Source organism: Rhinolophus sinicus, chromosome 4 (assembly GCF_057876585.1).
Source record: "Rhinolophus sinicus isolate RSI-liver-muscle chromosome 4, RSI-T2T, whole genome shotgun sequence".
In the NCBI taxonomy this organism is placed as follows: domain Eukaryota; kingdom Metazoa; phylum Chordata; class Mammalia; order Chiroptera; family Rhinolophidae; genus Rhinolophus; species Rhinolophus sinicus.
Window position 1 is genome coordinate 79,435,486 of NC_142504.1, and position 13,638 is coordinate 79,449,123.

A 13,638-nucleotide genomic window follows, 5' to 3' on the forward strand; every position below is an offset into this window, starting at 1 on the left:
GGAAATATATACTTAGCTAGTTCTATGTCTAACTTCATCAGAACAAAATGCCTAGACTAATATCAAAACAATATTAACTACTTATTAATTGAGTTTCAGAAGTTTGCTCCGTTCTTTTGTGCATTAATCCCTATGCATACGACAAACTTGGACTAGCAAAATTTACCTTGTACGGCTTGCCTTCATTGTTTCCTAAAATGAGATTAAAATGCTCTGGAAAAAAAAGCATTAACAGCAAAGTAGCAGTCTTACTTGCCAGCTTTGCTCTGGCAAGAAACTTATGAGTTGAAACTTATCCCTTATTTCAAGAGGAAAAATATTATTACGTATTTTATACCTGAAATACAACAGAGAACCACATAAAAGAAGGGATAACTGCCTTTTAATTGTCCCAACTCATAGAGAAGTAGCTATACCATGCATCCATGACCCATAGTTCATGTTTTAAACAGTTTTTATTAATAGTTATGTATTCTTATATTACAAAGCCCCATCCTTTGAACTAATTGGTTAAATCAGATGTATGCAATTATTTCACTCTTTGTTTAAAATTTCTCTTGTTTGATATTAAATACCTACTATTAATGCCCTCACATCTGGGACTTCTGGCACTGGTGGCACTACAGGTATATTTACCTTCGAGTACTGTACAAAAAAAAAACACAAATTGGTAAAATTGAAAGAGGATAGTTCATACAGCATAAACTAAATGCAATCTGCTTTAAAGTTAAATCTATCCAGGAAAATCTTTGAGAACGGAGATGGTGAGATAGTCAACAGTAATTTCACATGGCAGCGGCCTGCAACGTCAGCCAGCACCTGACAGCTCTCATCAGGTATGTTTTCATATTACTGTGCCGAGTGTATGGCAAGGGTCAGGGCCCTTCCTTCCCTTCCTTCTTTCCTTCCTTCCTTCCTTCTTCTCTTCCTTCCTTCCTTCCTTCCGCTTCTTCGTAGCATAAAGCCACTAGTTATCTCAAGGCGAAAGTCTCCAAATACTGAAAAGCTGTTTATCCTTGCTAGAAAGCATAGCTTGCTACTGCTGATGATATTAAAACAGAATGAACACCCTCTCCCTCAAAAAAACAAGAAAACCCAAATCAAACAAAAGAAAGGGAATGAGGTTCAGCAGCTTCTGTACATGTTATGGATCTCAAGAACCATAGGGTTTGAGGTGCCCACAGGCTAAGACAAGAAACTAGTTGGGCGTTTCCAAAGCTCATCCTCTTTCTAAGAAACTTATAATATTGATGACTACTGCAAAGATGACGTAGTCTCTCCGAAACTGTGGTGTTAGAATCAGGGTTCACCATGAAGCACAAATCACATCTGCAACGGGGCATGGGGGGCTAAACGGGGTCCACATCTCCGATGTCTAAGGGACTTTATCCCGCTCTTTTCACTTTGTGGCAATACTATGAAAATCACCAGCAGCAATGCAAAAATCTCAATACTGCACGTTATTTGCAAATGACTCACATTTTATTGTTCTGTTGGTGTGACCTTAGAAACTTGGCCTTGAAGAATAAAAAAAAGGTAATGGCGCAATAAATGCAATAAGATTTCTAAAAACAGTTTACTGGAAATGTGCTGTGAAACTTGAATTCTTCTAATCAAACGATGCCACCCCTTAGAGAAATTTTCCTGTGCATTATTAAAGTGATATACTGCAGTACTAGTTAGAGCTCCATAACCTTTAAATTGCCTGATTGTAATTAAGGCCACTAGTTTTATTTAGGAAGGTTCAAGGAGGCTCAATTTAAGTTGGCTTAACTAGTGTGAATTTAATGTCATGCTGCCAGAAGGCAGAAGAGTGCTCTGGCCTGGCTGTTGTGTGGCATGTGCAGCTGTGGGGTCATGAATAGTAAATTAAGCCCAGATTTAAAGAAACTACAGATACCGGGAAGTAGCTGGGGATGTGCAAGTACACATTCCCATGTTTGCATATGTGCTTCATTCATTCATTCACTCAATCAGTCATTCACTCATTCATATACTGTCAGTCTCCTAATTTGGGAATCTAAATACATCTAATTATTTATAGTGTAGGTCGAAGGGGTTCATAGTTACGCTTAAGGTCATAATGATCACTTTTGTTGAAAGGCACGGCTTAAAGCTATGTCCGATCAGCATAATGTTTTAAAATGAAATGTGCATATAACAAAGTTGTAAAGGCAGGAATGTTATTCGCATGATAAAAGAAATTCCTCTAACAAGGAAAAGTTAGAGTGAGGAATATGAGGAGAAAGTAAAGGGTATTATTTGAACAAGACCCTAAACGGAGTGCTGAGAATAATACATAAACTTCATTGCAAGGGCAGCAAATCAAGGACTGAACACAAAAGATAAGAGAAAGTGAAGGTACTCAACGCATAGACTAGAAGAAGCACAGGGTAGGAGCAGAAAGGAAATACTTAAGGATTTGACCCATGTTCAAAATTTTGCTGGATGTGAGCTCAAAAGCATTCATCTCTAGATAGAATGCTGGCAATTTTCTGTAGCTCCAATGGCAATAATGATAAATGAATTTCTTTACAGCCAAGTGGCTCAAGCAGCCAACTACATTACCACTATATAATTAATAACAATAAGCAATTAAAGAGAACAGCAGGTTACAACTATAAGGTGTCAAGGTATATTAGCAAAGGGAAAAAACCTGCAACACCACACTTAAAAGAAAAATAAATGAATAGTTTGTGAATGTATTAGAGTTTCTCCTTTCAGACTATAGCTTGGATAAAGCATTTATACTTAAGGAAAAATAGAGGATGACATAAAACTACTCTAAGGTGATTAACATCCCTCCAAAAACAAATAACTCTCCCAGTGCTGAGAGAAATCTGAAAAGTGATATGGGAAACACGATTGTGAAGGCACAGGAGGGTTGGCTGACCACGATTTGGCATTATCCTTTTACGAAGAAAGATTCTAATAAATACCTCACAAAACTGTATATGTTGGCCCAAGTATTTCCAAAGATCCCAGAACATTGTGCTTTTTCATGTAAAATGGAGGAGAAGCAATAAACTAGGAATGTGTAGGGAAAAAAGAAAGGGTAAATGTTATGTATTTGGGATATTAGATAAAGGTTAGAAGGGGCTTTGGGGACAATCTAATTGACTCTGGGTTCATTTAACAGATGAGGAAAAAGAAGACTAGAGCAATTAACTGACATGGCCGTGATGGCAAAGTGGCTTGGTCATGGCCGGTACTAGAACTCAGGGTTCCTGAGCCCAATAGTACAGTGTCCCATCAAACCCTCACTTAAAAATATGAAAGTTTCTTTCCTCTTAAGCTCAAAAATTTAAGCTGTCAACGAGGCAAAGCAAAAGTTACTGTCTTTCTAAGCCGCTTATTGATGTGCAAGGAGTTATTTATATTTCTGTGGCACCTGTTCACTCCTTTGCTCCTTGACAAGACAAAGCCTGAATTCATTCCAATCTACTAGATTCCCTATTTCCTAAGCAATGACTATTAAAGTCCGTCTTGCCCTTGGGAAAGCACTCCTCTCCCTTCAGGAAAGTGGAGCCTGAGCTAATATGCAGCTCTTGTTGGTAATGGAAAGTGAAATTCCCCATATCTCCAGATCTGCAGAGGAGCTAGGAACATGATTCTCGGTAGAGCACTTTGGTCTGAGCTGTCAATCTGAAAGACACATTCATGATTATACAACTTCTGACACAGAAGGCACCCATGGCTGAATGCTGATGCTTTCTCTCAATGGCAATAACCCAGTGATTTGGTTAAACTGTCACCTGAAACCCTGATGAGATTGGGCTTGAGCTCTCCTTTATGGAATTATAATTATTCAGAAACAAAGGCTGATTCCTTAATTCTATTCTGCCTATAACTAATTCTACTTCTTCAAGTGCCCGAATCACTCCCTGATATGGTACTGAATCGAGCATTTGGGAAGAAACTGGGACTGCATGCGTATTCCTAAGTGTGTGGCTTACTGAAAAGGTAACTCCATACTTATGTATGGAAAATAGGTTAGCTCAATATGTTCCTAACCTACTTTTCTCTCTTGGGCATCGTTCTGGATACACCAGCACATCTAGACTCTCGATTCTGAAGCCAAGCTGTTACTGGCATACCAATGAATCATACTCACTTCTACTTCCTTCTGTCTGTTTCCTGTCAGTCAAGAGCAACATAAGTGAGAGAGTTATTATCTACTGAGATGGGAAAGAGGGAGAGAAGAAGGGGGAGAGGGAGAGGGCGGGAAGGAGGGAGGAAAGAAGGAAGGAAGGATGGTCACAAGATATGTATTATAACAAAGATTTTTTTTCTTATTTCTACTTAGCTTGGAAGTATAGCAGAGAAGTAGATATTCCTAGGTGTTTTGTTAGGTCAAAAGCCAAGCTAGAGACTATGAAGTGGGCCTAACAAAAACCATGGATTAGTTAATAAGTGTATCTGTTAAATGAAGAACGAGACATAATAATTAAGGATAGCTCTTGCTCAGACCGCAATTCCTCATATTACCTTCTGCAAAGCTATTAAATATTTCTAAGACTATAATGCGAAATTATAAAGATGCTTTGGGCACAATAAATTTTTAATCCCCTATCTTTATGACAATTTTTCTAAAACTCTATCTAGTTCATTGAAGATCCATTTAAAAAATTTAAATATTGTATACAGTGTCAATATTAAAAAGGCTCATAATTTCCTAACACAAAAGGAAATCTATTGAAAAAATGTCACTAAAATGTCTATCAATGGCTTTAAACATTTTATATATATTGAAACACTCTGCTTTGCACCTGTCTGCTATGTGATGCAATCAGCATAGAATTCCAATGCTGTTTTAAACAATCTAAGTAGAAATCTGATACTTACAACTATGAAGTTTATATCTTTTCTGAAACCAAATCATTTAAGCTCAATTATCAATTGCATTCTTGGTAAAGAAAAACATAAAAGTCCAGGGTAAAAGGTGACCTATGTTGATATGTTGGCCTCCTATTCTTCCTTTGCTTCTGAAAAGCAGTAGCAATGTTCGGTTTCTTCAAGACAGAGATTGATTGGCATGAGAGTTTTTATATTTGACAATCTGGAGAAAAGTAAATACTTTGTATAATTTTGTAGGATAGTAACTGTTGGATTAGCTAGGAGGTGAATAGTTTGATAGGAGGTAGCAGTAAATGTTCTCCTTTTTCTGAATATTGGAAGAAAGACAGTTCAGAAATTAAAATGAGAGTGGGTAAATACAGATTAGCATTGCAGGAGTGTGCAGAAAGGAACGAAGTGCAGTACATATGGTTAGCATATTTTCAACCAATCACATCAACTGACCATGCACCAACAGTTGTATTTAGAGGAGAATGCTCAGTAACAACATACATTTTCTTCCCTAGAATGGGAAAAGAAGTTTCCTTAATTAAATATTGGCTCAGCTACTTTAAACAATTAAAAATAAAATAAAATCTCAGAGAACTAGACATACTGAGACTATCGACCACAATATGCTTGTGGAAAGCACAGGATTGACGAGGAAGAGCTAGATTGGCGTCTTGGTGCAACTTGTTCATTCTGAGCCTTCTTACGTTATCTGACGGCACCCACAGTACAAGTGGACACACCTTCAAAAGGGAACAGCATGGGAAAGAAGAAGATGGCAATCAAGTGACACACAGAGGACCTAGAATCCAGGCATCTCTTTTTTGAAATGAATACTAGAAATTCTGTCTTAAAGGGATAGCAGAGAAATTCCAAATCAGAGTTGTCACTATGGCCTTAACTCACCCTATTAAGTCTACACATTACCTCATCTGCTGCAGAAGATCATTCTTTGTGTTCAGGCCAATGTGAATTTTAAGCACAAGAAGTTGAATGAAGTGTCTACACAATTTAAATTCAGGCTCCCCTGTTCATTTGAAAGCCCCACAAGAAGGAGGCTCTTATCATTGCTAAGACTATTAAGATGGTGCATCTTCCTCCCATTATCTCGACCTGACGATGGTCAGAAATACGACAACTCCTTATATTTATGTAGCATTTTACAATTTTCAAAATGTGTGCTGTGGGTTTATATACATCAATTTTCAGTTAATCTGCTCAATAACATGGATTGGTCCAGGTAACGCAAATCTAGGCAGAACATGACTGATTTGCTCGTCACATGAGTAGTTACTGAGAGAGCTGGACTCAAATCTAGGTCTAGGGTAGAATATGGGGAAGAAAAAAATTAAATTTTAACATGGAACCAAGTTTTTAGTTAAACCATCCACGATACTTAGTTTACTGAGTCCGTACGCTCAGGAGGATAAGAGATCACCCAGCAGCTTGGGCTGATAATGTGTGTTTAGTTAAGGCAGTGAATCACACTAGGGAGAAAAATTAGAAAAATGTTCTTTCAGCATGGACCTTTCTGATTCTCTTAATGGTTTATTTTAGTACCCTTTTAAGGTTTAAGGCCAAACATATGATGCTCTTTTTTTTATAGGTTATTATTTTCAAATTCATCAAGATTGAGCTCAAAATTTGGCATTCAAACATCTGACTAATTCATGAAGAAATAGCATATTTCAATTTTGCTGGTATGGGTAAGAAAACTGATATGATTCATTTTATTAACTAAATCTGTTTTTAAAAACCAAAAAGGTCATTATTTTCAAACTGTGTAACAAGGCAGAATCATTTGTTTCCCAACAAGTGGAACCAGTTACAAGGCTGTTTTCTCTTCCTCATGTGGAGAGTTTCACATAGACTGTTAAATATAAGTTACTGAGTTGATTTAGAAAATACCAAGAAAACCATACATTGTACAGCTCAAATGATTGGAGTTAACAAAAGCAAACAAACCCTCTCTGGCCCCCAGAAATGTAAATAAAAAGTTAGATTTCCCTGTACTACATTTGATTGCATTAATTGATGTTTAAAAAAAATCCGTTGAAAATAAAGCCCAGCAGTAGCATTTTTCTTTCCTAAATCACAATAGCAGCACATTACAAACATTACCAAAAGGTCCCCTGGTACGACTGTAAAGTTCCACTCTGGCAGTAAAATGCATCTACTGTGCGTTCTCCATTTTCATCTCTACCCTCCCAAATATGTAAGAAAGCAGGTCACAAACACAATTAAGCTTTCTTGCACATGGATTAAATATTAATTTCTGATGAATACTCAGAAATTGAATGGTCAGCCACTAAACCCTTTTTAATTTATAAAAAACACAATCTTATTCTAACAGTAAGGTTTGATAGCCAGCAGGCCAGTTCTGTAGTTTCTCGTTTTTCCACTGTGGTGAAAGTTGCTTCCACAGTTGGAGGAAAATGCCTGATATGTGTGGCATGCACTATGTTTGCTAACATTCAGAGTTAATTTTTCCTCTGAATTAGCAAACATAGACCTTTACCAGAGGCTTAAATTGACTTACACTGTAGTGGACAGAAGAGACAGGATTTATAAAAGTCATCATAGACATTATCTGCAAAGCCTCTCTTCCCATGCACCATGGTGGAGTGATTTTGAAAACTCAGGCTTTGCAATCACTTAGCGGGAGGTGCGATGCCCAGCCCTCCCACTAACCAACCATGTAATCTCACCGACGTTATTTAACTTTGCCTTAGCAGAACCATCTGTCCAATGGAGCCACCAAGTGCCTACATCACAGGGCTGAGAAGTGAGACTCAACTGAGGTAACTCATGTCAAGTGTCCAGCACAATGCCTGGCCTATAGTACTCTAAAGAGCAGTTATTTTTGTTATTAAGGGTGAAGCAAATGTCTGCTCCATTTGTTGGAATATCTTATATCAAATATGTTTACTCTTTAGAGTTCATTAATTGATTTTACTCCCCTATATTTCCCTCCTCCCCTCCATAGAAGAAAAAGAGGGAGGGAAGCAGAAGAAGCAAGAGGCTGTGGGGCAGAGAGGCTCCCCGGGTTCAGTACACGTGTATTTAGACACAAGAGAGAGAGGGGAGGTCAGAGTTCCATAGAAGTTGCTTTCTCTTCTGTGGTGAGTTCTGTTAGCTGCCCCGAAGCAGTTTTGGGTCTTGTAGGACTTGAGAGGTAGAACCGAGACAGTGGCTACAAGGACAGAAACACTGAGGCTGCGCAGCGGAATGCAGTGAGACTGGGAAGGTCAGCTCCGTCTTCAGGAATGGCGGGCTTGCCTCTCGGGCGCTCCATCTCCCAGACATCGGCTGGGCTGTCAAGAGCAGCAGTGGTCGGGCTCCTGGACATGTGGATTCTTTGAGCAGACCCAGCAGAGACCTTCTTAACTTAACCCAGACATTTATGAAGAAATCTCAGCATATGGGAATGATAAACTTTAAAACACTACTCAGAAGACGTTAATGCTCTTAAATTATCCACTTTTGGAAACCTCTTCCTCTGAAGACAATGCCATCACAATACCAGTCATTTTTCCCCCTTCATTCTCCTCATCCCAACTGTGTGTGTGTGTATGCACGTGTGTACACAAACACATGCACACATGCACAGAGGGGGAGGGGTACTAATGTTTAGATAAGCTATCAGTGTATTTGTTGGGATGACACAGAAAACTTGTTCATAAATGAGGAAGAGTACAGCTCGAATGGGAAAGACAGTCACCGAGTTCTCAGCCACGTCTCTTCCCTACATTCAGAGTTAATTTTTCCTCTGAATTCCTACCACACTGTACGGGACTTTTAGGGCATTTACGACATGCTCCCTCCTAGCATAAATACGTGTCTTATTTCCTTTACAAGATACATTCCTTCTTGATTCTTCTCCTTATCACTTACTAGGTCTGTTCTCCAGGCAATTGTGTTTTCTCATTGTTGTTGAGTGAATGAACAGAAAGCAGGAGACAAGGAAGGAGGGGGAGAAGGAGGGAGGGAGGGAGGAGACAGACTTGGGAAGCCACTGTGCCGTAAGGGATTTTCAGTCCACCCATGGACTGGGTCGGACTATATGGTTGGCTCTTCTTTGTATCCCGAACAATTCAACACATAGTCAAATTCATACCATTCCTGTACCAGTGGCATGCCTCTTGCCTAGCTTTCTTACTTCTGATCAGCCCAAAAGGTAAAAAATAAAAGCAATTGTGTGTTTAGCCTGTTCTCTATATTTATTTCTGTCTAAAAAATAATATTTCCCCCTTTTCTAGCAGGGCCTACTTACTGCCTGCTAGTGTTCTGGTCAATTTCATTTTCTCTTGACGAGCAGAAAAATGATGCTCAGGCCCTGCCCCATGCATTCTACATTTAGCTGCTACCATTTTCTGGGTACGAGCTTCTGCTGAATCCTCCCTACACATATTTCTTTATTTTACAGTTTGAAGTCTCAAGTAGAAAGCATGGGGTAAAAAGAATGTCTTAATAAGTTCTTTCAATGCTACTGCACTATCCCTACTAATCCCTGGGTAATCACCATTTTCTTTCTTTAGAATGCCACCTCACTGTAACCTCTAGAAATCAGAAGAAGACTCTGAGTTTGAGAAAATTCTGAGGTCTAGTTTGATTTTAAAAACCCAATTAACTTATAACAGTTGCTAGGGAAAAAAATACATTTCAAAAATCCTGTATGAAATACCTGCACTGGGTATTTGCATTATACTAGTCTCTCAAGACCTTTACCCTCTTCACCTTGACTGCTATACTCGTACTTGGCCAGCTGTTCTCAGTAAAAGGGACACCCTGGTCAGGCGGTGAACAACGAGCAGATAAGAGGGAGACACACAGCACCCTGTGGGTCAATGTGATGCTTTCCTGGGTGTTCAGGGCCCAAACTGCCCATTCATTAGCTTCTGCCACTCTCTCCGAGGCACAGACGTGGGTCTTCTCATCAGCATTGAATTCCCTGCTTCTAAGAAGAGCACAGATGTCAGGCGAGCCTGACCCAATATCTGGCTGATCAGATGCTGTTTACTTTCCTAAGCCCCAGGTTTCAGTGCATCTTGAGCCGAGGCCATGGGATCCTTCTGTGGCCCTTCTTGTTGGGGGGAAGTAACGGAATGCACAACAGGCCTGCAAATGGCCAGAGCCCACCACCACACATCTGCGTTAGGCGAGCGCTGCTGTTTTCCACGGGAAGCTCCCCTAACGGACAAAGGGTCCAGACTGTTTCTCTGCAAACAAAATCTGCAGGAGGCTCCAGTCCCCCGAAACCACCAGGCATGCCTTGGCACATCTAGCCCAGGACAAATGGCCTGCTCTCTTGTCTTCTTTGGAAAACGTTCTTTTATGGAATTAAATAAATAAGTGCATGCATACATATATGCATTCATACATAAAAGTATTAAATGAATCTGTTTAATAATCTGGAGAAATCATCTCAGCACGTGGATGAGGCTGTCTGTCGTTAGGGGCCCGTGACAAAGGGGCCTTTGGGTTTTCGCTTTCCCTTTGATCTGCATTATGAAATGTTAATGTCAACCCATCAGCGCCCCTTCCAGAAACACACCCTTTCTCGGAAGGCTTATCCCTGCCCACTGCAACTTCCACTCAGATTCCGGAACCATGTATATTTAAGTGCTGACTTTGAGCTCAAGCCCAGAAGCACTGACAGTTTTAAACAGGGCTAGCTAAACTGGTAAATAAAATTCATTGATGATAAAGAGCACAGCTGAGATTCAATTGTGGCAATTTAATAACAAACACACTCCTATCCCATGCATCTTGACATTATGCCTCTACTTGATGTATGAAACTTAAGTCCAAGTGTTTTGTCTATAGCAGGTAACATGGGGTGGGGGAAGTGTCCATAGAATCTATAATTTTGTGTTGATTAGATAGGAAACAACCACAAGCACATATTTTGATATCTCTATTAACAGCTTGTTCATGTCTAACTGCAAAACTTGGTTGCACTTCTTTCACCATCTTTGCCCAAGACAGACCAGTAAACACAATTCCTCTCTCTATAATTAGCCTTTTCTCTGAGGGCCCTGAAGTAAGTCTGCATGCCGTAGATTTAATATCCAGTGCTATATCCATATGTGCTGCCCTTGCCTGGTCCCAGAGCATATAAACTCCCCTATTAGCAGCCTTGACTGCTTAATTATGCAGATTTTTTTTGTACCCGCCTGCCTGTAAAATTACTGTGTCTAACCTTTTTTTTTTTCCCTCTTTGCACCATGCTGGCCATTCTAATGAAATCGGCATAGGGGAAAGGGCCTGATTTGCAGTTATGGAGGCTGGATCGTACTGGCAATCTGTCCTTAGTGGGAGTTACAAAAGAAGTCAAATGCCTTCATCTGGTTCTACCCTATCATCCCCAAGGTGATTGAGTTCACTTCCCGATGCTTCCCAAGTTTTCCTCAGGCTGTCCAATCAGCACGTCCACCAGGGAGCCCAGCCTAGCTTGCAACAGTCTCTGTATCTAGTTACAGCCCCACCAGGGACAGTCAACCATCCACCCCCAAGCCTTCAGATGAAAACCTTTTCTAACAAGGCCGCCCAGCGCCAATGAAATAACGCACATCTGCATATCCACTGGGTCCCATGTTTCTTGTGCTCATGGATTATGTATCTTGCAGCCTCTAATAAAGAAATGCAGTTCTTTGTTTAATGTTTATCTTGTGCTTGTTAAGCAAATGCTAATGTTGTATCAGAATGCTTTAGTGCTATTTGGGTTTTTGGTGATTTACTACAAGACAATCTGCTGTGAAGTAAATTTAGAGAAAGGGAGAAAAGGTGAAAAATCATTCTGGCTGAAAGGGAGAAAAAGAAAAAGCTTTGACAGAAAAATCAAGGAAAAGAGAATGAGACAGTGTGAGGAGAATGAAGAAGTGGGAATCCCCTCGAGAGACAGAGCAAAACCTGAGACAGACAGGCAGACAGAGGGACCAACATACACATACACACAGATACTGGGGGTCAAGGAGGTAGGGGGAGAGAGCGGGGCCTTATATCAATCCCCTAGCCCCAGGCTGACATACCCACTCTATCACTGGACAGTATGAGACTGGAAGCTAGAGAATAAACCCAGTACAATTTCCAAAAGGGATGAGATGATAACTTCCCCTTTAGTGATAAAGTAAACAGTGTCCTGAAGGGTAAACAGAAAATAAAAAAAGCCTTTTTTTGTTGTCTGCCTTTGTGCCCTGATGGTTAGCACTGTGCACTGTTATTCACAGACCACAGGGAAGCCCTAAATTTAATTGTTCACGCCTAGCTCTGCTCGAAATAGGCAAAAATAATCAGAACCTCCCCCCACTCTCAATTTCAGGGAGAGGTGGGGGTTGGCGGAAAAGAAAAGGGGGTGGCAGCTTGAAAGTTGATGAATGAATGCCCTTTATTTATCCTTTGGCAAGATGGGATATGGATATACACAGTGCAAACCTTTCCTGACTGCTTTCCGATGCCTGCAATCCTGTTAGGAAAGAGGATATCATTCTGACACTGAAAGACCACCCATTTCCACCTTATTCGCATTTTTGACAGGAGGGGTCAAAACGCAATTCTCTAAAAGTAAAATCAAGAGATCTACATGGTTTATAATTACAATTATAATTTGTTGACAAATTGTGAGGCTAATGAGGTCTTATATTTCTGTGTTTTATATTATACAAAGACTAATTGATAAGAGATAATGACCTTGCAATATATACAGATATGAAATCATTATGTTGTACATCTGAAACGAATATAATGTTTTATGTCAGTTACATCTCAAAAAAAAAAGATAGAACAGAATGGTAAGCAGGATAAGTATTTTGCTCAGGAAGTATACTTGTCACAAATCATAGCCTTTTCTTTCCTCTCCTGTCTGTATTTCACAAACTAAATCAATAAATTTCCAAAAGGATAAAAAACTCTAAGTGGATAAATGAAAAGCAAACACCTACCATACGAATACACACTCTGTCAAGTGAAAATTACATCCGCACAGAAGAATGCCATGTTAGTTTTCTTCTTGGGTAAATATCTCTATCCTTAACACACTATAGAGGCTGAGGATAAATTTAGTCTTCATGATTAATGCAATTAATTATAAGTACTATTTTTTTAATACCTCAGTGATGTCACAGCTTTCCATTAAAAGTGTTAGCTACTGCTTCAGAAAATGTATATCCAAGATTCTACCTAACTCTTTTCTTTGCTGAAAACATTTTTAAATGCTTGTTTTATTTTTCCTCTGAAATTATTTTCCTTAATACATTTGCTGCTTTCTAATGGTGCCCTATTAATCCAGAGGCTGAACTCAAAGCCCTTTATAGACCAATGAAAGAGAGGGGAACAGACAGTAAAGGCATCCATTTGCTATGTAAATAACTGGATTCTCAATAGTACTACCTCTTAAGTCACCTAGGACACTCTGCAGAGAATGAAGCTTAATTACTACCAGTGGGCATGACTTGGAGATGTGACACTTGTTCTTTGGGGTCTGACCAGACAGAATCAACTTCTTTCCATGATTTAATTTCACTGAATAACATGATCATGACAGACTTCATTTAAGCTGAAAGCAAATCCTAATGCTGAATGGTCTCTCTTCCCATTGTCTTACCCACTTTATCCCCATTGGGGGCTATTATTAGAATTGGAATTTAATGTATTTCTTTCCCCTTTAAATTTAACATAGGGTCAAAAAGACAGAAAAAGGAAATCAATGGCACATTTCATTAGCTGGCTCTTATATCTATAATAGGCCGTGAATCATGGGGTTTTTACTGTTCATAAAGTATCACAAAAGCTCTC

The 13,638-nt window shown here is 39.5% G+C and overlaps 1 protein-coding gene across 6 annotated transcripts in view; it reads right to left on the reverse strand.

The window, feature by feature from the left end:
• The window catches only part of ZNF521 (zinc finger protein 521), a 279,110-nt gene that overhangs the window by 37,112 nt on the left and 228,360 nt on the right, over positions 1–13,638 (reverse strand). For 3 of the 6 annotated variants that reach the window (XM_019741256.3, XM_074340212.2, XM_019741252.3), the window contains one exon: positions 580–645. The exons of the other annotated variants lie outside the window; for them this stretch is intronic. In XM_019741256.3, coding sequence (XP_019596815.2) covers positions 580–645 — 66 coding nt within the window. The remainder of the gene's footprint in view (positions 1–579; positions 646–13,638) is intronic. 6 annotated transcript variants of the gene reach the window in all.